At 46.0% G+C, this 27,254-nt stretch overlaps 1 protein-coding gene across 1 annotated transcript in view; it reads left to right on the top strand.

Moving 5' to 3' along the window:
* Positions 1-27,254, top strand: part of SMARCAD1 (SWI/SNF-related, matrix-associated actin-dependent regulator of chromatin, subfamily a, containing DEAD/H box 1) — a 168,856-nt gene that overhangs the window by 11,508 nt on the left and 130,094 nt on the right. The window contains exons 2-5 of the mRNA XM_068232555.1: positions 8,375-8,535; positions 12,087-12,249; positions 14,986-15,145; positions 18,630-18,699. Of these exons, the coding sequence (XP_068088656.1) occupies positions 8,418-8,535; positions 12,087-12,249; positions 14,986-15,145; positions 18,630-18,699 (511 nt within the window). The 5' untranslated portion in view covers positions 8,375-8,417. The remainder of the gene's footprint in view (positions 1-8,374; positions 8,536-12,086; positions 12,250-14,985; positions 15,146-18,629; positions 18,700-27,254) is intronic.

Raw genomic sequence — 27,254 nt, 5'->3', positions numbered from 1 at the left:
ACTTTACTCATATTTTCACTAAGATCAATCAGATTGAAAGAAAAAATCATATTTAATCTATCTAGATCACGAAAGAATCCAACTTGTGATTATTTCCGCACCAGTAATGATCATGTCTATAAGAAAAATCCACCAAGCAGAACAATAATTTCTTTAAAAAAGCTATCGACAAATATTATTATTTACTAAAAATTGTAGCTTCTCTGTTTTCATGTAATACGATCTGAAAAATATTATTGTTCACTAAAATGAAAATTAAGTCAAAATAAGCATACACAAGTCATACTTGCCTTCCATGTAGTCTACTCCTCAGTGTCTTTCTCCTGTCCCGCGTCCTGTTTGTTCACTGTGATCCAGGGAATTTTCCGTCCTCCATTTTGAAAATGGCCATTACCCATAACAGCTTTCTGGTCAGCACACAGTTAAACTGTAACTTCGCCCACTTGAGCCATAGGGAAACATGGACATTACCTGGTACATCAGTTTTCCTCTCAGCTATAACGGACAGCAACTGATATATTTCAGATCTGACAAAATATATTGTCAGAACTGGAAGGGATTATTGTCAGAAGAAAATGGTGAGCTTCGGAGAGGAACTGATGGCAAGGTAACTATGTAATGTTCATTTTACGTTACCTCACGTGTTTATTTTAAATATTTTTACTCAGTACAGGTTCTCTTTAAGGGATACAACAATGTTTTTTGCAGCACTTACAGGTTAGTTAGTGAGGCTGGGTGACATTTCAGTCTAAAGAAAAAATAATTGCTATTACAAGTATCTTAAAATGGAAAGCAGCGCAAATCGTTTTTCCAGCACTCTTTGGGCGGTTGGGGCTCTGCAGTGGTGGCATGCGATTCTTTTGAGAATCAGGGGTTTACTGGTAAAGAATAGAAGCTCGATCTGCACGTGGCCATGTTTGCTGCATCACACAACTAAGTTTTAGCAGGAATTTTGGTATTTTCTGCTAGAATCCTGTGCTAATGGATCTTGAGTTGTTTTATTATATTAGAATAAAAAAAAATATTTTTTTACTGAAACTCAAACGCATATTCAGTTTTGTACATTAAATAACAGGGTACAAATTTGAGATCACCATACCACATGAGGAGTTCCCAAGAGCCATGTCTGTGAGGCAGCTTCTCAGGAAAATTGAGAAGTGGGTTTTATTGAATCCGACATCGTGACTGAAATCCGTGATCGGTCCGCTATCACTGATTTCAATTACGGATTTGGCCGATAAAGCGGAAATCCGTGAATGGGGAAATTATGTCACTGGGCCAATCGGATGCCCCCAGTGTAGGCCCTAGCAACCAATCATAGGAGGGGAGGCTCTGCCCTCCCCCCCCCCCCCCCCCCCCCACCCCCAGTATATAAAGTGGCAGCCATTGCAGGAGCTCCGTCCTTGCTAGACTCTGTGGCACTGAGAGAGCATCTCCAGGCCATATTGTAGAAAGCAAGAGTGTAAAACACAACGTTCTCCCTCATTTCATTGCTCTATTACTGTATTTGATACTTGTATTTAGCTAGCTAGCCAGTGATTAACTTCAGTTAGTTTTAGTCAGTGTAGTTGTCAGTGACAGTCTATTGAGTGCTGTGCTTAGTGCAGGCAGGCGTTCACTGCTTTTACTGCTCTATTACTGTATTTGATACTGGTATTTAGCTAGCCAGCCAGTGAGTGATCAACCTAAGTTAGTTGTAGTCACTCAGTGTAGTCAGTGATATTGTACTGTGCCAGCGTGCAGTTACTTTGCTGTGCGTAGTGCAAGCAGGCAAGTGGAAAACCTCTCTGAAAAACGCTAGATCAGAGCAGTTTTTCCATGCGTTTTTGTTACAGAAGCTGTTCAGTAACAGCTTTACTGTAACATATTTGAAATCTGCTACACAAAAACGCTCCAAAAAACGCTATACATGTTTGGACAACATGCCTAGAATAGCTCTGAAATCTTGCTTCAAAAACCTCTAGCGTTTTTGCAGATCTGCTAGAGGTTTTTTGGTGTGCACTGGGCCTAACTGAGTTCCCATTCATTGATCTCCGGGCTAATGGACGGCGGCACGAGAGCGTGTGATCAGCTGCACCAGTGCGCAGCAGCCTTTTGGATGTAGCAGATACGTCCAAAAGGCTAAAGTAGTTAAAAAAAAATAAATCAATAAATAAAGCCCCCTGTTATATACCATCTGTCCCCACACACACATATTGACAGTAAAAAGCAGAACTCTTTTCACCTACAAATCTTGTGCACGGAGAATGTCTGCCAGCAGCCATGGCAGGAGAGGGAGTGCCATCGCCGCCACCGCATCTGGGACTGGTCCACTGTCAGAGAGAGGGCACTCAGTGGATGCAGCAGAAAGGCGTCCAGCAGCAGCACAGTGGGTGCTGTTGGCACCCAATTTCAGCACCTTGGGTCGCCGTGTGGCCATTCAAGAATAGCAGGTAGAGGCAGTGGTGAAGATGATGGCGGAGGAGCAGTCCATCACTTGTTCCCAGACCTCCGCTTTGACCAGCACTCCCAGCAGCAGTACTAGCAGCAGCAGGCAATGCCCCCCCCCCCCCTCAGGATGCTTTTAACATCCACCCTAGCAGCCCGGTGTCTGGGAGCGTCTTGCTGGCTGCTTTTGAGGATATCATCATGGGGCCTCATGTGGAGGAGGTTGTGCTCCGGCCAACACAAGCAGATTTTGAGGAGGAAGAGGGGTCTGTGTCGTGGGGGGGGGGGGGGGGGTGGGGGGGGGGGGGGGGGGGGCAGATCAGGAAAAAAGCTTTTCCTAACAACAAGAATGATTGTCAGGACTGTCCTGGGGGGGGGTGTTTACGTCCCCAATATGGAATTTCCATTTGTCCACCTGGAATGCAAGCTATGCAGTGTGTAACTCCTGAAAAAAACCTTGAGCCGTGGGCGCAATGTGGTCAAGATGGATACCTCATCCCTCTAGACCCACTGAAGAGCTATCACCAGAATGTTTTTTGCAGAGTTTAAGAGGCTGAAGGACCAGGTGATCAGAGCAGGAGACCCACCGCACGACATTCAGGAGCAGCAGCAGCATCCCTCCCTCATGGTTGTGAAGGCGCCGCAGCACAAAAACGCACCACTTCCTGCAGTGCGTCCTCGGCAGCTCATGCCGCAGACATTGAGGGTGGTGAGGCCAGCCAGTCCTCATTGGCCTCCTGCTCTCTCCAGTACTCCCTCCTCAGCTTCCCCTGCAGGATATTGGCAGACCCTGCTGAGCGACAGCTTGCATGGTTTGACCAAGCATCTGCCTCCTGGCCACAGGCGCATCCGGAAGCTGACCGGCTTGCTGGCCCGGGCCATGTGATCCCAGCTCCTTCCATACTGTCTGGTGCAGGAGGGGAGTGATATGCGCATGCTGCTCCAGTTTGGGATCCCAGAGTTGCGAATCCCCAGCCGCCGCTACTTTTCAACTTTTCCATCTCAGCACTGTAAGATTTTGTGGTGGCAAACATGGCCCATTTGCTTGACCACACCATGGGCGAGCAGGTCCATATCACCATGGACTCGTGGAGCAACTGATTTGGGACAGGCCGCTATCTATCCATTACTGCGCACTGGGGGACATTGGTGGGAAGGGGGATGAGAAGAACGCAGCAGCTGGCACGGCAGCAGGCCAGTTGGTGGTGCCATTAGGGGGGATGCAGCAGGCTCCTCTGATCCCATTCCCTCCACACTTCTCAAGCAAGCCCACCTCAGCAGCAGCGCAAAGCCTCGCCACTGCCGAGCGCTGCTGAAATTGGTCAGCCTGGGGAAGGAGAAACTGCCGGCTGCCTACATTCTGGCCAACCTCAAGGAGTAGGAGCAGATGTGGCTGACCACCAGAGGCCTCAAAGTCGGTTATGTGGTGTCCGCTAATGGTGCCAACCTGGTTTCTGCAGTGCACATGGGACAACTTGAGCACATCCCCTGCTTGGCCTACGTCCTTAATTTGGTGGTGAAGCGCTTCCAGTGCACCTACCCGGGGATGAACCAGCAGCTGCAACCCTGGCAGACCTGTAGCGGCATGAGAGCCTGCCATCACACCGCCTGATCATAGATGTCCCAACTCGCTGGAACTGGACCCTGGCGATGTTGCAGCGGTTGTGGCAGCACAAGATGGCTGTCAGCAGGTACATCTGTGAGGCAAACGTCTATGGCTCCACCAACCTGCAGCTGATCTCCTTAGCTCAGTGGACACAAATGCAGCAAGTGTGCCTTGCTCCCTTCCTGCAAGGAACCAACATGGTGAGCCGGGAGCGGGCATCAGTCTGTGAATGGGTGCCCCTGGTTTGCCTGCTGGACAGGGCACTGCGATCTGATGGCAGAGGGGGGAGGTAGCCCTGACCCATCTGGAGCAGTTGTTAGCACAGTCCACCTCACAGGAGGAGGATGACGATGACTTTCAGATAGTGGAGGAGGAGTTGGAGGTCCCTAACCTGGATGCTGAGGGGGAGCATCAGAGCGCCGCTGCCGTTGTGTGGGAGTGGCGGTTTCAGGAGGACATGGCGCAGAAAGACGAGGACAGGCATGTCCTCTCGAGGGGGCGATGACAAAGATGTGTCACAGTCTGCCAACAGGGATGCTCTCACAAGTAATAACAGCCATGGGGAAGAGGCAGACAGGGATACTCTCACGAGTAATAACGAGTGTGTAAACACTCAAATTGATGATTTAAATGAGCATTATTTAGCTCAGGTGTGCGGCGGGGACATAAAGGGTTAGTTACCCATAATTCCGCGTCCTCCCTGCGCTCCAAATACCTTGCATGCGTCCTATTGGACGCGTTGCAAGCCTCGCTTTTGGCCTCTTCCTCCTTGAAGGAGGAAGTGAGTGGTGATGAGGCTTGAAACACGTCCAATAGGACGCGTGCAAGCTATTTGGAGCGCAGGGAAGTGCCAGAATTATGGGTAACTAACCCTTTATGTCCCCGCCCCACACCTGAGCTATTAATGCTCATTTAAATCACAAATTTGAATGTTTACACACTCGTTATTAGTTGTGAGAGCATCCCTGTCTGCCAGTGCCTGCCTCTTCCACATGGCTGCGCACATGTTGCACTGCCTTCACGTGAAAAGGAGGACATCTGAATTATCTTGATCCTGGACCCGCGTCTGAAGTGGAAGTTGGGACAGTTCGTCACCATCCACCACTGAGCGCCGTACAAGGGAGTTGCAGGGGGCCCTTGTGCACAGACTGCAGGAAGCATTCTGAAAGGCAAAAGGGAATGGGGAGAGCACTCCAATGGTGCGTTACCTTTAGTTGTATATAAAAACATGCTTATGTATTGCACTTACTATTTGAATAGTGTAATAGAGCGCATCTGTGCCGATGCCTGCAGGTCGCCTCGTTCTATGACAGCCTGATCAGGGCTGGCAACGTAGATGGTGCGGTGAGCGGGGCTACTGGCGGTGGGAAGCGATGCACACTTGCCATCTAACATCACTACCGGTCTCGGGGCTTAGCTGCGCCGTCTGGTGATTATACGGCTTAGACAGCTGGATCACATAGAGAAGCGTCCCTGGTTGCTTAGTGATCATTAAGCAACCAGCCGTGGAAGTCCTGTCCTGCCCCCCTTCCAGTGTCCTCTCCGAGAGATGCTTCAGTGCGGCCGGTGGTGTGGTCACCGAAAAGCGCTCTCGGCTGTCCGATAACTCTGTGGACAAACTGTCCTTCCTCAAAATTAGCCAGGCTTGTGTGGAAGGTGAGTTCCTGGCTCCTGCTGTCGGCGACATGGGGACATGAAGTGGCTGCGAATTTTAATAATGCCTGCCTTTCCAATGCAAGTTACAACCTACTCCTAATTGGCCTGGTTCATTAAATTTTTTGCTGTGGTGCCACCTGTCATGTCCCATGACCTCATATGCTGCTGCTGCGGACACGCGCTGCTCTTCCTGCTGCGGCATTTCCCTCCAGGCAGTCTGTGTTCCCACTGCCAGGGTCCACGAATGTTGTAATGTTTGTGTGGCATTTTCATGCTGTGGTACCACCAGTGAGGTGCCATAGTTTTCTGTGCTGCTGCTGAGTGCTGATAACACACCTTAGTCCTCCTGCTGCCGTCGCTGTTGCATTTCCCTTCTGCAGTCTGTGTTCCCACCGCCAGGGTCTATGGACAACTCTGCTGCCATGTCATTGCTGTTGCTGCAAAAAAAAAAAAAAAAAACCTCTGGGTGTTACTGTGGTGTTGTCCACTCATCCTCCTCCAGTGGTACCACCGCGAGGTGCCATTGGGACTCCGCACCTGCCTGCATGGTAGTTTGCTAGGGACTCTGTGATTGCTTAAAGCAGTGATTCCCAACCGCTGTGCCGCGGCATGGTGCCAGGTGTGCCGTCCAGTACGCTGGAGGGGGGAAGCAGCGCTAGGAGGGGCAGTGGAGGCAGCGGTGGGGAGGGGGGAAATATCCCCCCCCTCCCTCACCTGGGACCCCTCCTTCTGCCTCTCTCCCCCTCCATTTAGCGGTGGCAAGTGCAGGGCGGCGGGGAGACATGCGCAGACTTACCACTTCTGCGTTCCAAGCGCCGACAGCGTCATGTCGTCAGATCTCCGCCTTCAATGCCGCCCACTGTGCTTCCTGATTAGCAGAAGAGCAGTGGGCGGCATTGAAGGCGGAGATCTGACGACATGACGCTGCCGGCGCTTGGAACGCAGAAGTGGTAAGTCTGCGCATGTCTCCCCGCCGCCGAGCCGCCCTGCACTTGCCACCGCTAAATGGAGGGGGAGAGAGGCAGAAGGAGGGGTCCCAGGTGAGGGAGATGGGGGATATTTCCCCCCTCCCCACCGCTGCCTCCACTGCCCCTCCTTCTAGCGCTGCTTCCCCCCCTCCTGGGCATCTATACTGGGGGGAACTGTACTAGCTATACTGGGGGCAACTAAACTAGCTGTACTGGGGGCAACTAAACTAGCTTTACTGGGGGCAACTAAACTAGCTTTACTGGGGGCAACTAAACTAGCTTTACTGGGGGCAACTAAACTAGCTTTACTGGGGCAACTAAACTAGCTTTACTGGGGCAACCAAACTAGCTTTACTGGGGGCAACCAAACTAGCTTTACTGGGGGCAACTAAACTAGCTTTACTGGGGGCAACTAAACTAGCTATACTGGGGGCAACTAAACTAGCTACACTGGGGGCAACTATACTAGCTATACTGGGCACTACCTACCTATGCTAGCTATGCTGGGCACTATGCTAGGTATGCTGGGCACTATACTAGCTATACTGGGTACCATACTAGCTATCTGGGCACTATACTAGCTATACTGGGCACTTTACTGGCTATACTGGGGCACTACCTACCTATACTGGGGCACTACCTATCCATACTGGGACTATACTAGCTATACTGGGGCACTATACTAGCTATACTGGGGCACTATACTGGGGTAACTATACTAACCATACTGGGACAACTAAACTCCCTATACTGGGGCAACTATGCTAGCTATGCAGCCGCACCCCAGCCCCCCCCCCCCCCCCCCATAGCCTGCTACACACGGCACTGTCCACTAGGTCGCGCAAACACCCGCGCGCCCCCGCCGTTCCCCGGAGAAAAATATGGTCAAAGTGTTCCCCGGGCCGTAAAAGGTTGGGAATCACTGGCTTAAAGTGTATTTCCCTGTTTAAAACCAATTATTACCAATTAATAGCCACATTTAAAGTGGTAATTTTAACTTTAAAAGCGATTTTCTCAAAAACTAAGAGTTCTTTTTGAATTTTTTTTTAATAGTAGCCACTTCTCACCTTTTTATAATCTTTGCAATTTTGGTGATTGTAGCATGTATGGGGCTTTGCTATTAATGTTAAAGTCAAATCCGTGATCATGTAATCATGGCTAAAATCTGAGTCGAATTCGGAGTTCCGTTTCAAATCACGATCACGGCGTATCCTGATTTCGATTCTGCCGTGGTCATATTTACTCGAATTTGTGATCAGGGGCATCCGAGCAACACCAGCAGAAACAGGTTCTTGATTTTTTTTATTTATGATGGAGAGCAGTGGCGATCCTATGTAAACCAGCAAACCTTGAATCCATGATTTAAATCTCATTTATTAAGTGGTTAACTTGGGTCATATCAGATCATATTGAGGATTGCTAAAACATAAGATACCTGAAGAAGTTGACCAGACCCACAAAATGCATTGTGAAGTGCCAAATAAAAACCATTTTTTTTAATCCTTTAATTTTTACTTCTCTTTTTTGAAGTATGTTTGAAATTTGATATTTTTTTTTCTGTATACAATATAGCATGATTGGCTAGTCATACTTTGCCATGTTCATTGATATACACAATACTAAACAGTACAAAATGTGCTTGTAAATGCCATGTGCTATCATGCTTCATATACATTTGCACTGAACTTTGGGTTAAAGTTCTCTTCTTCTTTTACAGATTCTGTTTCCATATTGCGTTGTGACAAGCTTAGTGGTAAGAGATGAGCTTGTTTAACCTTGACCGCTTCAAATTTGATAAAAGCAAAAAGGGGGTCCCAGCTTCTACAGAGCAGGGCGGATCAAGCAGACCCGGCACTCCAGAATGTGAAGAAAAACCTAGTATGTGATTTGCTTCCAGTGTTGTTTCTTATACTGATGTATTTAGGATTTATTTCCCCTGTCTTATTCGCAATTGATTTTGATTAGTTTTTCCAAGAGGCTTCTAAAGAAATTTGAGTAGGGGTGGGGGATCTCTGCTAGTGCTTGATTTTCCAGTGGGGTCCCAGTGCACTTCCATTGCACTTCATTCAATCAAAGATGCGCCCCTTCTTCGCCTCCCACAGCTAAAGATGCACCTCTTTGCCACTACCTGCAGCCACGCTACCCTACACACGGGGTACGCGTGTTGCGGCGACGGTTCGCCCGTGTGTATGACGCGCGCGCCCCGAACCGTCGCCCGTCGGAGCTGTCGCCAGGCGATTGACATGTTCAATCGCCAGCTACAGCCGTCGCCGCAACCTCGCCGGAACTGTCGCTAGCCCCGCATGTGTATGCGGGCTAGCGACAGCTACCCACACACAGTACACGGAGCATCCGGCGGGGGGGAGGAACCTCGGCGACAGCTTCCGCCGCATCGCTAATCCCTCTGCTGCCGTGTGTATGCAGAGGGACTTGGCGACGAGCTGTCGCCGAACTGTCTCTGAACTGTCGCGCACACGCTCCCGTGTGCAGCGACAGCTACAATTGTTCCCCCGTGAGTACTTAAATGATGAAAAAAAAATTCTACCTGAATCCAGATGTCTTTGGGAACCTCTCTGCCCATTTTCACGGCTCCCTGCTGCTTTTTTTTTAATCTAAAATCTATAAAGTTTGATTTAATCTGGCAACATGGCCGCAGCCCCCAGGATTTACTGTATTTTTCGGACAAGACACATTTTCTCCCCAAAAAGTGGGAAGAAAAAGTCCCTGCATCTTATAGTTCGAATATAGGGAGTCCCCCGACTTGCGAACCCTCCAACCCGTCGCAATGTCAGGGACTCCCTGTATTGTTCCTGTGTCCTGTGCTCTTACTGTTGAAAGTAATTAGCCGCAGTCACTATTACTTCATCCTAAGTGTGTGCGGCGATCAGCTGCTGTCCCCCTCTGTGCCCCTGATGTGCACTCCGTGGTCGTGGTGACATGCTCTACTTCTGCAAACGTAATTAACTGTGGCAGCCGCTGGCAGGTATCCCTCACCTCCTTTGAGCCTGCGGCAATCGGCTGCTTCCATCTCTCACTCTTTCCCCCTAGACCTGGTCGCGTCAGTAATGACGTGACCTAGAAGTGCTGGTGCTAGGGGGAAAGAGTGAGAGACAGAAGCAGCTGATCGCGGTAAGCTCCAAGGATGTGAGTGGTACCTGCTGGCGGCTGCTACTGCTAATTACGTTTGCAGAAGCAGAGCAGGACACCGCGGCCACGGAGCGCACACAACAAGATGAGGTGAGTAATAGTGGTTGCCGCTAATTACTTTCAACAGGGGACACAGGGGGGGCGCAAGAGGCAGACCCAGAGGGGAACAGGAGTAGGACACCAAGGGGGACAGGAGGAGGATACAATAATTGGGGGAGAACATCTACAAGACGCCCCTGGACCATAGACGCACCAGGTTCAGTATATTCCCCCTCCCTGGTTTTTGCCTTTTATACCTAGGTATGTCTTAAAGTCTGGAGCATCTTAGTCTGAAAAATCCGGTATATATAAAAAAAAAAAAAAAAGCACTGGGGAGCTGTGAAAATGGGACAGAGGTGGTCCTGAAGACATCTGGAATCGGGTAGTATTTTTTTTTTTTATCTTTTGGAAACTTTCATATTTTCTTTAAGGCCCATTCACACTCGAGCGATTAGCGGGCATATACCGCTAATTGCCCGTGATCACTAGCGCTTTCTAAAGTGCTAGCACAATGTTAACTTTATGGCAGTGATCTCATGCTAGACGCAAAACGCGCTACATGCAGCATTTTTTTGTGTTTTTTTTTTTGCAATGTATTTCAATCGTGATTGCTCAAAAAAAAAGTGAAAATGTCCAGTGATGTTTACGTGTTAATCCCGTAAAAATCACCTGTGCAAAATGTTAGTGATAATGGCTAGCTTTTTGCATTTGTAAGTGTCAGTGTTCTTCCCAGGCTCTTTTAGCCGGGTGTTCCACCTGGCTAATTTTAATGAGCACCCGGCTATCGTCGGCTCACCTCCTCATATGCAATAAGCAGAGTTGTGAAGGGCCATACATGCATACCTCACCCAGCTACTTTTTCATGTCACCCAGTTGTAAAAAAATTCTGGGGAGAACACTGTGTGTGAAAGGGTGAACCAACCCTAAGGGCCCAATCAGCTCTTTTTAAGCACTAGTGATTTGAAAAGCTTGTGCTAATGTAATGCTGTGTGGTTTTTAAAAAATGTAATTGTACTCGCATAGCTTTACAATTAGCAAGAGCTTTTTAAATCACAAGCACTTAGAAAATCGCTTGTGTGAACAAGCCCTTAGGGCCTGTTCAGACTATCTGCGTATGAAGAATGCGTTTAAAATCAAAGAAACGCAAGTTGAAAAACGCATGCGTTTTTCTTGCGTTCTAATGCGTATTCTATTGCGTTTTGCACACACACGTGACCCAGGGGGAAAAAAAAAATTATGGGAACCGCAGAGGAAAACGGACGCTAAAAACGCAATACTACGCGTTTTTGATACGCGTCCATAGACTTTCATTGCGTCCGTTTCTATGCGTAACGCACAGAACTGCGTGCAGCAATGCGGATGAGAAACGTATGCGTCTCATACGCATACATGTGAACTAGCCCATTCAAAAGCATTAGGAGCCGTTCCTATTCGTTTTTGGTACCCAGACACGTTCCCTGAAAACGTCCAGGAACGCGCATAGTCTGAACAGGCCCTTAACCTCCTGAGCGGTATGGACGAGCTCAGCTCGTCCATCACCGCCGGAGGCTGCCGCTCAGGCCCTGCTGGGCCGATTTTTATCAAATAAAGTGCAGCACACGCAGCCGGCACTTTGCCAGCCGCGTGTGCTGCCTGATCGCCGCCGCTCTGCGGCGATTCGCCGCGAGCAGCGGCGAAAGAGGGCCCCCCTAGCCGCCTGAGCCCTGCGCAGCCGGAACAAAAAGTTCCGGCCAGCGCTAAGGGCTGGATCGGAGGCGGCTGACGTCAGGACGTCGGCTGACGTCCATGACGTCACTCTGCTCGTCGCCATGGCGACGATCTAAGCAAAACAAGGAAGGCCGCTCGTTTATTCTGGGCGCCGGAGGCGATCGGAAGAACGCCTCCGGAGCGCCCTCTAGTGGACTTTCATGCAGCCAACTTTCAGTTGGCTGCATGAAATAGTTTTTTTTTAATTAAAAAAAAACCCTCCCGCAGCCTCCCTGGCGATCTCAATAGAACGCCGGGGAGGTTAAAGACTCAGCAGACTTAATAAATAGACAATGCAAGAGAACTATGTTTTTTGAGCTATGATTTTTGAAATGGGTTAGATATTGTCATCATGGGAGAAATGCTAGAATTTTTAAAGTTTAAAATTTGCTTTTTTTTTTTCTACTTTTTTCTTTTTTCATTTGTAGTTTTAAAAGAGTAAAATAAAAAAAATTTGAACTTTTTTTCGTTTTTTTTTTTTTTTTTTTTTTTTTCAGTGACCAGCATCCCAGAAACTCCAGAAAACAAGAGGCTAAACAACGTGTCTTTTTTTGCAAAAGATAAAGGTGTTAGTTTTCTGAACTCTGATTCTGAAAATGAGGACCATGAAAGTAAACCAGGTTTAAGTTCTGAACACAGAAAAACACACCCAAGGGAAGAGTAAGTAACTGGTGGTTTTGAGATATGCAGTTGTCTGTAGAAACAACTGCCAGAATTTAGAGGTTGGCTTTCCTAGATTGTATTTTTTTTTTTTTTTTTTTTGAATCTTGGTTAACAATTCATATAAATAGTCCACTGTCCTAATGAACACATTTTATTGCTGAAGATCTGAACTGTGTATGCATATGCTTGATTTTCATTTTGCAGGAAACGTAAAAGTGCACAATAAAATTGAAGCTAAACATAATTACTTCTTGCTTGTGATTCTGTGAAATGCTGGTAGACTCAGTGAAAACTAACGCAAATAAATGACTTTATCATGCTGGTTTCCTAATGCAATTGTACAAACTCACAAATTTACGATAAAGCAGTGGTCCCTAATCTTTTTAAAGTCGTGACACATCACGCCAAGCGATCAGACCTCCTTGACACACAACCCCCCCCAATAAAACGCCCTCAGACTCAGTATAGCTAAGTAGGTAGCCAAGTATAGGTACCCTCAGTATAGGTAGCCAAGTGTAGGTGCCCTCATTATAGGTAGCCAGGTGTAGGTTCCCCCAGTATAGGTAGCCAGGCATAGGTGCCCTCAGGATAGGTAGCCAGGAGTATGTGCACGGTGTAGGTGCCCCCAGTATAGATAGCCAAGAGTAGGTGCCCTCAGGACAGGTAGCGAGGTGTAAGTAACCCCAGGAGAGCTACCAAGGTGTAGGTGCCCTCAGGATAGGTAACGAGGCTTAGGTGCCCTCAGGATAGGTAGCGTGGTGTAGGTGCCTTTCAGGATAGGTAGATAGGTGTAGGTGGCCTCAGAATAGGTAGCGAGGTGTAGGTTTCCTCAGGATAGATAGCTAGGTGCCCTCAGGATAGATAGCTAGTTGCCCTCAGGATAGATAGCTAGGAGTAGCTGCCTTCAGGATAGGTAGCAAGGTGTAGGTTCCCTCAGGATAGATAGCTGGGAGTAGGAGCCCCTAGTAGCATGTGCTGGCGGTGGGTCACTCGCCAGCTCCATGCGTTCCAGCGCAGTCTCCCATCACCACATCTGTTTCCGTTACGTGCATAGTTAGAGCAGAGCTACAAGAAAATGGCAGCCGTTGTCTGCATTGGTGGACACCAGCTTCCATTCTCTTGAAGCCCTGCTCTAAATATACAGGCGGATCTCAAAAGCAGGGAGGGGATAAAGCGGGGAGATGCTGCGAGCAGCGACACTTAGCCGGGGATGTCACACTGGTTGGAAAGCACTATGTTAAAAGGTTAGAAGACAGGAGGGATGTTGTGCTGACAAGATGACCAAATAATACTGTTGAAATTAAATATATAGAGCGGGTAAGATGGAAAAAATTAAACCGAGGGACGATCATTTTAAGACTAGGGATGCTCATTCGGATTCCGTGGAAATGCAATATCCGCATTTCCAATAGGACTGCGGAATTACTAGTGCGGTAAACAGATTTCTGCGGAAAATCCGCTTACCACTATGCAGTAATTTTAAGTCAATCAGAAGATTCAGAATGAATAAACCAATCAGAGAATGCGGATTTAGGCGGAAATGTTGGCGGAAAATCCGCATTACCGATATTCTGTAATTTTAAGCCAATTGGAAGCAGAGCCGGGACAAGGTCCTCCAGCACCCAAGGCTGAGACACCAAAGTGCGCCCCTCCATCCCTGTCACCCGAGCCATCAAACACTGATTGCTATTAGACTAAGAAGCGCCACAGGGCCCACAACCTCCCCAACACCTTAATATCTAGTTATTTCTATCCCCTTTTCTTATTTCTTTCTGCTTCAAACACAATTAGGAATGACAGCTGAATGAATTCTGCGCCCCCTCCTACACTGCGCCCTGAGGCTGGAGCCTCTCCAGCCTATGCCTCGGCCCGGCCCTGATTGGAAGACTCAAAATCGCAATGAATAAGCCAATCAGAAAATGTATTCTTGTGGAACTCCGCTTACCGATATTCTGTAATTTTAAGCAGAAGACTTAGAATGAATAAGCCAATCAGAGAATGCGGAAATCTGCATGGGAAAGCGGTAGGGGTAATCGACATTGGCGGAAATCTCTACTTTAGCACTTCTAAAACATCTAGAAATCTCCTTCACTTGTTTATAGACCTGAACAAGGTATGCTTAGGAGTGATAAAACAGAAAAAGGTGTCCTGCCAAAGTAATATTCATCATGTGTATCTCACATCTTTTAATATGTTGAAGATTAATCCAAATACTACAAGTGAAATGCTGTTTTGTATTAGTTCTGATCAGATGACACACGTTTCCATAAGTTTATTGGAGAAAAAAAATGTAATTTTTTTTTTTTAATGTTTGCAACCTGGTAAGCACCAGTACAGATGCTTTCTATAACTGAGGGTGTTAATGTAGTGTCACACTGCTCTTCCCCTTGCCCACTCCTGTGAGTAGTCATTAGACAGCTGTTATGGGGAGACAGCTGTGATATAGCCCCGGTACAAGAAGAGTTTAAACTCCTGCTGGGAAATGTCATAGAGCATCTCTTTTGATACCCAATTCAGAGAGGAAGTTAAGTGACCACAAGTGTGCTTCCTGCTAGTCCATCTTGTTTTATATTTCCTTTTATTGAGGTTTTACTCACTACCAGAAACAAACATTTCTAATCATTTAATAATTTATTTCTTTACATTAGGTTTGATTTAAACTGGCTTACAATAGTGATGTGATACATTTGCTATGAATATTCATTTGATGATAACACTGCACTTTTCTTTAAGGGACAAAGATTCTGATTCTGTGACTGATAATTCAGATGAGTATCCTTTAGAAGAGGGCTCTACAAAACGCATATCTCAGGTGAAGATTGAGACCAAAGATGAAACTCTTGAAAAACTTCAAGAAATATTCCCACAAAGGACCACTGAAGAACTGTTGCAGGTAATGTGGTGTAATATAGGCCTGGGACCGAGTAAGGCCCCGTTCACACTGCACACGTTTCCAGCCGGGTTTTGGAAATGCGTGCAGGTGGCTGACACGCACGACATCAGACATTGCATAGAGTGCAATGTCTGATGTTCACACTGCATGTGTTCCGGACCTGTGCGGTCCGGGAACGCATGCTGCACGCATTTTTTTATAAAAACGCATGGCTGTCCCATTCACTTTTCAGTGATGGGATCAGCCACGCAACGCACACAAACGCGGATGGCGTGCGTTCGTACGCGTTGCGTTCCGTGTGCGTGCCCGTCCGCGTTTGTGATGTGAACGGGGCCTTACAGCACTTTTCTGAGCGCTTGTGATTTAAAAAAAAAAAAAAAAAAAAGCTTGATAATGTAGTGCTTTGTGTGATTTTCTAACAATCCACCTTAGCATTACATAAGCAAGTGCTTTGCAAGTCAGAAGTGCTTGGAAAAGTGCTGTTAGTGGGATTCAGGCCTTAATCCGATGCAAACCTTACAGTAGTTCCAGCTCTGTAGAAATCATGTTGGCAATAAGCAGTGTTAGCCAGGCATCCACATAAAGCATTAGTGTGAAGTAGGATATTTGTCTCAAATAGCAGAAATAGATTGGTTAGCCGTTTTCAGAAAAGATAGGCTGCTTGTTTATAGCTACTTTGGCATTGGCTGCTGCTATTGAAAAAAGACACGTTTTATACGAGTATTGAAGAGACACTGAAGCGAAAAAAAAATTGATATTATGATTTGTATGTGTAGTACAGCTAAGAAATAAAACATTAAGATCAGATACATCAGTGTAATTGTTTCCAGTACAGCAAGAGTTAAGAAACTCCAGTTGTTATCTCTATGCAAAAAAGCCATTATTCTCTACGACTTTCAAAGTGTCTTCTGACTTTTATTATCTCAACTGTAAGTGAACAGTTTTCTTTTTATCTGCCAGAGGAGAGGTCATTAGTTCACAGACTGCTCTGAAAGAATCATTTTGAATGCTGAGTGTTGTGTAATCTGCACGTATTAGAGAATGATGCATTGTTAGAAAACACACTATATACCTGAAAACAAAAATATGAGAATATTTTCTTTGCTGCTAATCTTCTAGTAATTATTCATAGTACACAACCAATTCATTATATCATATTTTTTTTCCGCTTCAGTGTCTCTTTAAGCATTCTTTATGCAGTGCAAATATTATTTTCTTTTGGTGAAATAAGTGTCAGGTTCAAAGGAACCTAAACTGAAAAGGATATGTATTTTTCCTTTTAAAATAATACCAGTTGCCTGGCCCTCCTGCTGATCTGTGTTTCTAATACTTTTAGCCACAGCCCCTCAACAAGCATGCAGATCAGGGGCTCTGACTGAAGTCAGACTGGATTAGCTGAATGTTTGTTTCAGGTGTGTAATTCACCTACTACTGCAGCCATAGAGATCAGCGGGACTGCCAAGCAACTGTTAGGCCTAGTGCACACCGGAGCGTTTCCGCTGCGGTTTGCGATCTGCTTGCGGGTGCGGATCTGCTAGGGTAATGCATTTCAATGGGGTGGTGCACACCAGAGCGGGTGGCGTTTTGCAGAAACGCATACTCCCGGGCTGCAGCAGATTTTGGATTGCGGATGCGTTTCTGCCTCAATGTTAAGTATAGGAAAACCGCAAACCGCTCTGAAAAACGGCACTTCAGAGCGGTTTGCCAGGCGTTTTTTGTTACAGTAGCTGTTCAGTAACAGCTTTACTGTAACAATACATGAAATCTACTACACCAAAAACGCTACACAAAACCGCAAAACGCTAGCTGAAACGCTGCAGAAAAATAAGAAAAAGCGTTTCAAAATCTGCTAGCATTTTGCGGATCTGCTAGCGGTTTTTGGTGTGCACCAGGCCTTATTGTTTAAAAGGAAACTTCCATATCCCTCTCAATTAAGGTTCCCTCTAATGTTAAAGGAAAAGTGTGAGCGCTAATCTAGTCTAGGGGAGTATGTAGGTAACAGTTCACTACACCCTGTACAGCAAGAATTGTGATTGGTCAAGTAGTGTGGCCATTTATTACAACCTATCTGAAACACAGTTCGAGAAGGTACTGTCCACCCCATCACATTAGCAGAATTTCTGTATGCAGTTTCCAGCTGGATCCCCTAAAATAGACTAGCGTCTAAGTCTAAAATCTCTGGCACATTTTTTGCATGATTTGGAACTTTGATGCAGCACCAGCTACCGTAGCCTTTTTCCTCTGAGCACAGAGCTGACCCTGAACATCTGCTCCCTTTGTTCAACAAAAGTGGGAGGTGGAGAGGAATAAACTCCCACTGTGCTCCTCTATACTTTATTTTGACTTTTCCAAAGGGAATTTCTGTGTAACCGCTGAATCAAACGTGTAAACTGTGCAATTGCATAGTAAACTACTGTATTCCCTTTTGCTGTCAATGCAACACCTGAGGCAGTGGGAAGGAAAAACTAAAGCCTTGTACACTAACCAGGACTGTTACCTGCAGAAATTGGCACACTGTTAATATGGAGTGGGAAGGAGGGACAGCGGTATGGCTTCCTGCAAGCGAGGTGAGTAGAGAACAGTGCACTTGCGGTCATTCAAATGTCAGGCATGCTGTATAAGTGATGCCGTGAGCTTCCGTATATATTACATTGTTGCCCGAGGTGGTCTATTATCGGGTGCCGTGGACACATTTTAATCTAGTGTATGTACCTAGCTAAAGGCTGTATTTTAAACCGATAATGTGAAAGTTGTCATTTTGTGGGTGAAAAGACATTGTTAAAGTACACTTGAAGTGAGAGGGATACGGAGGTTGCCAAATTAATTTCCTTTTAAACAGTGACAGTCTTGCTGTCCTGCTGATTCTCTGTCTTTGATACTTTTAGCCATTGACCTCGAGCAAGCATGCAAATCAGATGTTTCTGCCAAAATCTGACAGTATTAGCTGCATGCCTGATTCAGGTGTGTGATTCAGACACTACTGATGCCAGAAAGATCAGCAGGGCTGCCAGGCAAATGGTATTATTTAAAAGGAAATAAATATGGCAGCTGCCATATCCCTCTCTAAGATTTATATTTGAATAGCACAATTTCTTATAGCAGTAATTAAATATGTGCTTTCATAAAGGACACCAGATGTCAAAATCGTAAGAGAAACAGGGGGAGCAGGCATATACTATCACCTGTCCTGATGCCTGTCGCTCCCCTCCCAGAAGAGGGTCCCGCAGGGCTTTTAGCTATAATGCTGGGGGAACGACAGGCATCAGGACAGGTGATAGTATATGCCTGCTCCCCCCGTTTCTCTTACGATTTTGACATCTGACACGTGTACCTAATGGGCATTCATGTAATTAATGTGTGTCTTTAATTAGCATGACACAAAAAAGTTTTGAGATTGAGTAATTCAGACTTCAGTCAGTTATCTGTACTGCGAAGTGAACAGACATTTACATAGTGATTTGGTTTTTGTTGTTTTACCTTACAGCTGATTGAATCTACAAGCACATTAGAAGAAGCAGTAGCAGCTGGTATAGATCACTTTGGCGACAAAGGAGGTGTGTCTTATTTTAGTCTTTTTGTAATTTTTTTTGCCTACTTTACTACCTCCAGTACTGTCTCTCAATAATGGACAATAATGGAGGTTTCACATTGAGTGGTGTGACACTTTGACAGCTCTTGTGTACTGTAGTTTATTCAACATACATAATCTTGTTTTTTGTTTGTTTTTCAAGCACAGATACAGGTTGTTTTTTTTTTTTTTTTTTTTTTTTGTTTTTTGGCTGTTGTGTTTATCCCTATACATTAACCTGTTGCTGACATATGCTATTGAAATTTGTGTCCTCTTTGCAGCATCTTATCTCTGCCAAGACATAGATTTCAGTAGCCTGGCTCCATGCGCTCCCACTGGGATTGCGCTTCTGTCACCGCTAAAACAGCTGAAATCTGTGCGCTGTTCAGGAGCCAATGACCCTGTGATCACTATGAGCCAAAGGCTCAGGTCCTGAAGGTGCGTGAACCTGCCGATCTGGAAGATGATAAACAAAAAAAAACTTCTTCATACAAGAGGCAGACACTGTTCCCAGCAGTCTTTATCTTTTAACACAATTATGAGAATAGAACTGCAACAGTGTCTGTCCTCTTCTTGCACAAGTGAATTCTGTGGTTTTGAGACTTAGAGAGCACAGACTTTCTGCTCTCCTGACAGCTACGGAACCCAACTACAGTGACACGGCTGATTATATAGCGAACCATGAAGTGCAGTAACTATGCTGTGCTGTAGTATGGTTCTGTGGAATGCAGCCAACATCTGTGTCATATTAAAATAGCTCATGGTGCTGAAGTTGCAGTGAATTCTGATTATTGCAGTACAGTAGTCAGTTAAGTAAAGCCGTCCTTGGCTGACCATGTGATTACTGTTGTACTGTTGACAATTCTGTGTTTTGGTGTGTCATGCTGACATGCTGTAATCTCAAACAATTCTAGTGGCAGCATTCCATTTTCTAGGTTGTATGAGTGGGAGAAATAGTTTCTCAAGGTAAAAAGCAATTGAAAATGACACATGAAAGTTGAATAATCAAAAGTATATCCATCTCCAATAAGCTACGTGTGTAATAGTGTTAACGGGTAGAAATATAAAAAAAGTTACATAATAGTGTTAACAGGTAGACATATATTTCAAAATTATGCAATTTGCAGGGGTGCATCCAATTCTTCAAGTTCATAAATACAGTGGCTTGCAAAATTATTTGGCCTCCTTGAAGTTTTCCACATTTTGTCACATTACTGCCACAAACATGAATCAATTTTATTGAAATTCCACGTGAAAGACCAATACAAAGTGGTGTACACGTGAGAAGTGGAACGAAAATCATACATGATTCCAAACATGAAAAGTGGGGTGTGCGTAATTATTCAGCCCCCTTTGGTCTGAGTGCAGTCAGTTGCCCATAGACATTGCCTAATGAGTAAATAGAGTGCACATGTGTGTAATCTAATGTCAGTACAAATACAGCTGCTCTGTGACGGCCTCAGAGGTTGTCTAAGAGAATATTGGGAGTAACAACACCATGAAGTCCAAAGTACACACCAGACAGGTCAGGGATAAAGTTATTGAGAAATTTAAAGCAGACTTAGGCTACAAAAAGATTTCCAAAGCCTTGAACATCCCACGGAGCACTGTTCAAGCGATCATTCAGAAATGGAAGGAGTATGGCACAACTGTAAACCTACCAAGACAAGGCCATGTACCTAAACTCACAGGCTGAACAAGGAGAACGCTGATCAGAAATGCAGTCAAGAGGCCCATGGTGAATCTGGACCAGCTGCAGAGATCTACAGCACAGGTGGGGGAATCTGTCCATAGGACAACTATTAGTAGTGCACTGCACAAAGTTGGCTCTTATGGAAAAGTGACAAGAAGAAAGCCATCGTTAACAGAAAAGCATAAGCAGTCCCGTTTGCACTTTGCCACAAGCCATGTGGGGGACACAGCAAACATGTGGAAGAAGGTGCTCTGGTCGGATGAGACCAAAATGGAACTTTTTGGCCAAAATGCAAAACGCTATGTGTGACAGAAAACTAGCACTGCACATCACTCAGAACACACCATCCCCACTGTCAAATATGGTGGTGGCAGCATCATGCTCTGGGGTTGCTTCTCTTCAGCACGGACAGGGAAGCTGGTCAAAGTTGATGGGAAGATGGATGGAGCCAAATACAGGGCAATCTTGGAAGAAAACCTCTTGGAGTCTGCAAAAGACTTGAGACTGGGGCAGAGGTTCACCTTCCAGCAAGACAACGACCCTAAAAATAAAGCCAGGGCAACAATGGAATGGTTTAAAACAAAACATATCCGTGTGTTAGAATGGCCCAGTCAAAGTCCAGATCTAAATCCAATTGAGAATCTGTGGCAAAATCTGAAAACTGCTGTTCACAAATGCTGTCCATCTAATCTGACTGAGCTGCAGCTGTTTTGCAAAGAAGAATGGGCAAGGATTTCAGTCTCTAGATGTGCAAAGCTGGTAGAGACATTACCCTAAAACAGTGTTTCCCAACCAGTGTGCCGCGGCACACTAGTGTGCCGCGGCATGTTGCCCGGTGTGCCGTACAGGTCTGGCCTCTCGCCAGACCTGTACCTACTTTAGGGTGCAGGAGGGGGGAAGCAGCGCTTGAAGGAGGGGCAGTGGAGGCAGCGGTGGGGAGGGGGGAAATATCCCCCCCCCCTCCCTCACCTGGGACCCCTCCCTCACCTGGGACCCCTCCTTCTGCCTCTCTCCCCCTCCGTTTAGCGGTGGCAAGTGCGGCTCGGCGGCGGGGAGGCATACGGAGAATTACTCACCACTTCCGCGTTCCAAGCGCCGGCAGCGTCAAGTCGTCACACATCTCCGCCTTCAATGCCGCCCACTGTTCTTCCTGATTAGCGGAAGCACAGTGGGCGGTATTGAAGGCGGAGATGTGTGACGACATGACGTTGCCGGCGCTTGGAACGCAGAAGTGGTGAGTAATTCTCCGTATGCCTCCCCGCCGCCGAGCCGCACTTGCCACCGCTAAACGGAGGGGGAGAGAGGCAGAAGGAGGGGTCCCAGATGAGGGGGGGGGGGGGGATATTTCCCCCCCTCCCCACCGCTGCCTCCACTGCCCCTCCTTCTAGCGCTGCTTCCCCCCCCTCCTGGGCATCTATACTGGGGGGAACTGTACTAGCTATACTGGGGGCAACTAAACTAGCTATACTGGGGGCAACGAAACTAGCTATACTGGGGGCAACGAAACTAGCTATACTGGGGGCAACGAAACTACCTACACTGGGGGCAACTAAACTAGCTATACTGGGGGCAACTATACTAGCTATACTGGGCACTATACTGGGGCACTACCTACCTATACTGGGCACTATGCTGGCTATACTGGGCACTATGCTAGCTATACTGGGCACTATACTAGCTATCTGGGTACTATACTAGCTATACTGGGCACTTTACTGGCTATACTGGGGCACTACCTATCCATACTGGGACTATACTAGCTATACTGGGGCACTATACTAGCTATACTGGGGCACTATACTGGGGTAACTATGCTAACCATACTGGGGCAACTAAACTCCCTATACTGGGGCAACTATGCTAGCTATGCAGCACGGCACTGTCCACTAGGTCGCGCAAACACCCGCAAATATGCAAATTATCGCTTTGTTGTGCCTTATGACTAAACACACCTCCAGAACTGCTGGAATCCAATGATATATTAGCTTGTTCATATTACAGAGCCAAAATAATCCAACATGCATACAGACTGTTTGGATTGGTTGATCCTCCTCAGTACATGGCATGGATTAAAATGGCTCTATGGGGTAGGACTTAAAAAACCCAGAGTTACAAAATGCCCAGCAAGTTTAAGGAGAACCAGAACTCCTAGGAGTGTTAAAAGAGTGAAAGAGATAAAAAAAAAAAGCCTCCTTACTAAAATGCTATGCAAAACAGAAGCTTTCCAACGTTTGCATAGCATTTTAGTAGGAAGGCTTTTTGATCTCTTTCAGCCCCTTACAATACTAAGTAGTAATGTTTACTGAAAGTGAAAGCAGAAAATAAAACAATGTACTGTTTAAAATTATTTTATACTGTGTTTTACTGATAGTGGTCCTTTAAAGGGAACCTAAACTGGGAAGGATATTAATTTTTCCTTCTAAAATACCAGTTCCCTGACTCTCCTGCTGATCCTGTGTCTCTAATACTTTCAGCCACAGCCCCTCATCAAGCATGCAGATCAGGTGCTCTGACTGAAGTCAGACTGGATTAGCTGCATGCTTGTTTCAGGTGTGTAATTCACCCACTACTGCAGCCGAAGCAATCAGCAGGACTGCCAAGCAACTGTTATTGTTTAAAAGGAAACTTCCATATCCCTCTCAGTTTAGGTTACCTTTAAACTTCTTTATCTTCACCCCATTGCTATTCAGTTCTCTGTTGACATTCAGTTCTTTACCATCCCTTCCCCATTTCACATAGTGACATTTTAACATCAGACAAAACGTGCAAAATATCTGTTATCTACTTAAAGAAAGAATTCTAGTGCATCGGGCATGTGCGATTCAGGAATTTCTTTGCCACTCTATCTTCATTGTGCTAGTAATGAAGCTAATGATATTCCATTATACTTAGTCTCTTGATTTAAAACAATGAATACAACCTTTAGGGCCCTTTTCCACCAGCGCGTTTGCGCTGGCTGAATCGCAAAACCGCAAACCGCTAGCGATTTTACAATCGCTACGGTTTGCTTTTTAACATAGGAATCGCGGTAGGTCATTTCCACTACCGCGATTCGCTTTTGTCGGGAACGCGAACGCGCGGCGGAGCGATAATTGCCGCGATTTTGCTATGCAGTGCATAGCATAGCAAAATCGCGGCCGCAAACGTCGGGGGAATCGCCGGTTTTGCGATTCAGCAATCGCTAGCGTTCAGCGTGAACGCTAGCGATTGCAGGTGGAAAAGGGCCCTTACAGGCCCTTCGTTCACATTAGGCAACGCGTATGGCCTGGGGAAAAAAAAAAAAAGCACTGCCGCACAACTCTCCTATTCCTGGATCCGATCGCTGCCTTTTTTTGCCTTGTCGGCATTTCCGTTCTGCTACCTTGTCCCCTGTATCGTCCGGGCATCTTCAACCCCAATGGCTCTGATCTGGAAGTAACCCGAAAGTACTTCCGGGTCAGCTTAATAGCAGTGAAGATACCGGCAGATACAGGGGACAAGGTAGCAGAATGAGAGAGCTGACAAGGTGCAAAAGGCAGCGATCGGTTCCAGGAGTAGATGAGTTGTGTGCTGGTGATTTTTTTTTCAGGTCTTTAAAGCACGATGGCAGAAGGGTGCATGATCCAGGAGGAAACTGCCATATCCTCCCTGTCCATATTCGATGTTCTAGTCAATCAAAGAATTTGGCTGACTAGAATGGGGATCCCTTGGGGCACTGAACTAAGATTGGTGCTGTGACATATGTCGCAGCACCATTCACACAACAGCAACGTTATAAATCAAACCCCGTCTCAGTTCAGGGGTACTTTAAAGTGTACCAGAAATCATTAAATACAAAGAATCTATTCAAATCTATATATCTATGGCTAAAAATGTAAAATATGTGCAACATAGACAAATTATTATTTTTTTATTATTATTATTATTTAGTATTTATATAGCGCCGACATATTACGCAGCGCTGTACAGTGTATATGTATATCTTGTCACTAACTGTCCCTCAAAGGAGCTCACAATCTAATCCCTGCCATTGCCATATGTCTATATTATGTAGTGTAAGTACTGTGGTCTAGGGCCAATTTTAGGGGGAGCCAATTAACTTATCCGTATGTTTTTGGAATGTGGGAGGAAACCGGAGTGCCCGGAGGAAACCCACGCAGACACGGAGAGAACATACAAACTCTTTGCAGATAGTGCCCTGGCTGGGATTCGAACCAGGGACCCAGCGCTGCAAGGCGAGAGAGCTAACCACTACGCCACCGTGCTGCCCCAGTACTACAAATAAGTAGTACTTCTTTTTTTCCAGAGTAAAATGAGCCATACAATACTTTTCTCCTATGTTGCAGTCACTTACAGTAGGTAGTAGAAATCTGACAGAAGCGACAGGTTTTGGACTAGTCCATCTTTTCATAGGGGATTCTCAGCAAGGCTTTTATTCTTTATAAAGATACTAGTTTAAAAAACTGGCTAGGTCCGTCACCGCATTCACCTGCCAACGCGCGCGTGTGCACGCACCCCCACACGCCCGCCCCCTGGCTGTCCTGCTCCCTGTCCAAAGGGTGTCCCTGCGGCACATGTGCGCGTGCGCTCGCGCGCATACACGCACGGGTTTTGATTATAGAGGATTCTCTAAAAAAGGATTTAAACGATGTTGGTCAGCTACCTTGCTCACTACACAGTTTTTTGGCAGTTGGACAGAGCAACTGCCATTCACGAAGTACTTTTGAAAATAAATCCTTAAAGAGAACCTGTACTAAGTAAAATAATTAATTTAAAATAAACACATGAGGTAACTTCAAATGAACATTGCATAGTTACCTTGCCATCAGTTCCTCTCAGAAGCTCACCATTTTCTTCTTACAGTGATCCCTTCCAGTTCTGACAACATTTTGTCAGAACTGAAATATTAGTTGCTGTCAGTTATATATCGGTTGCTGTCAGTTACAGCTGAGAGGAGAACTGATGTGTGCATGTTTCCCTATGGCTCAAGTGGGCGATGTTACAGTTTAACAGTGTGCTGACCAGGAAGCTGTTATAGGGTAATAGCCATTTTCAAAATGGAGGACGGAGAATTCCCTTGATCACAGTGGACAAACAGGACGCAGGAGAGGAAAAATAGATCGAGGAGTAGACTACACAGGAGGTAAGTATGACTTGTGTATGTTTATTTTGACTTTTATTTTCAGTTCAGGTTTTCTTTAAGAATCCCCCCATAAAAAGATGGACTAATACAAAACCTGTCGCTTCTGTCCAATTTTTACTACCTATTGTAAGTGATAGCAACTTAGGAGAAAAGTAATTTAAGGCTCATTTTACTCTGGAAAAAAATCCTTCTTATTTGTGTGTGTATGTACATATTTTAAATTAAAATTTTTCGCCATATTGCCCCTTTAAGGCTAGACTGATACAATGCGGTATTGGCAACCTGCCAGTCCCATTGTCATCTGTTGTAACATGCATTTTCTATTTTTGACAGAGTAACAACGACTTGATTTTGGCAGGGGCCTAAAAGTGGATTTTTTTTTCTACCCCCAACTACAATCATTGATCCTATTTAGTTATTTGCTGGGGGTTGATATGTCTGCCAACTTTCATGTATTATTCCTGGCAGCAGAGTGTAGACAGGAAATTTGCCATGTCCAATTTCCACTGAAATCGCTAAAGAGAGCAGATATAGTCCATTTAAATAGACTTTCATTATGTCTTTCTGCATAGGTAGCATATGCCGTGTCTGAAAAGTCTTACAAGATGAGACTGCAATCCAAAATGACAATGAAGAAAATGGATACATTGAAAACAGACATGTCTGTTGATGATGTAGCATCTCATGACTTGTCTGTGTATCCGCTTGTCTCCAATGCTACGGGATAATGTGACTGGTTCCAAGGCAGTAGTTCTAGGATTTGTTCTCAGAAATGGACACTATCCTCCTATAGATTGCTGATGTTTGACACTGATGAAATACCTTCCCTTTCAACCAACTTGGAAAATGCATTAGAATATTTAACAAGTAGTGGCATCTGGGGTATTGTAAACTGTGAAGTCAGTCAGTGGATTTATATATATACTAACTTCACCAGCCTTGCAGTTTAAAGGGAAGGTTCAAGCAAAATAAAAAAATGAGTTTCACTTACCTGGGGCTTTTACCAGCCCCATGCAGCCATCCTGTGACCTCGTAGTCACTCACTGCTGCTCCAGTCCCCCGCTGGCAGCTTGCCGACCTTGGAGGTCGGCAGGACACATTGCGTACATTTTTACGCATTACGCATTTTTACGCATTCCCGCTAGTGCAGGAACATTAACACATACATTTTTACGCATTACTGGTTCAATGCGTCCATTTCCGATCGGCGGCAAAGACTGGGCCTAAACGACCGCAATACGCCCATCGGCAGAGGCAGGCGTGGTTATGCGGCGATCGCGTCATTCGTGACGCGATCAGACGCCGGCGACTGGCTCCGCCCCCCTCGCGCTGTAACCCGCCGGCCGTTCGGAAGCGCCGGCGGGTTACTAGCACCCGGATCGCTGCACGTACAGTGTATAGTAGGCTTTGTAATGTATACAAAGCCTATTATACTGGCTGCCTCCTGCCCTGGTGGTCCCAGTGTCCGAGGGACCACCAGGGCAGGCTGCAGCCACCCTAGTCTGCACCCAAGCACACTGATTTCTCCCCCCCCTGCCCCCTGATCGCCTACAGCACCCCTCAGACCCGCCCCCCCCCCCCAGACCACTGTTAACACCCAATCACCCCCCTAATCACCCATCAATCACTCCCTGTCACTTTCTGTCAACGCTATTTTTTTTTTTACCCTATACTGCCCCCTGCTCCCTTCTGATCACCCCCCACCCCTCAGATTCTCCCTAGACCC

This window comes from Hyperolius riggenbachi, chromosome 1, assembly GCF_040937935.1.
Source record: "Hyperolius riggenbachi isolate aHypRig1 chromosome 1, aHypRig1.pri, whole genome shotgun sequence".
NCBI classification, from domain to species: domain Eukaryota; kingdom Metazoa; phylum Chordata; class Amphibia; order Anura; family Hyperoliidae; genus Hyperolius; species Hyperolius riggenbachi.
This window is presented reverse-complemented; position numbering and strand designations above follow the sequence as displayed.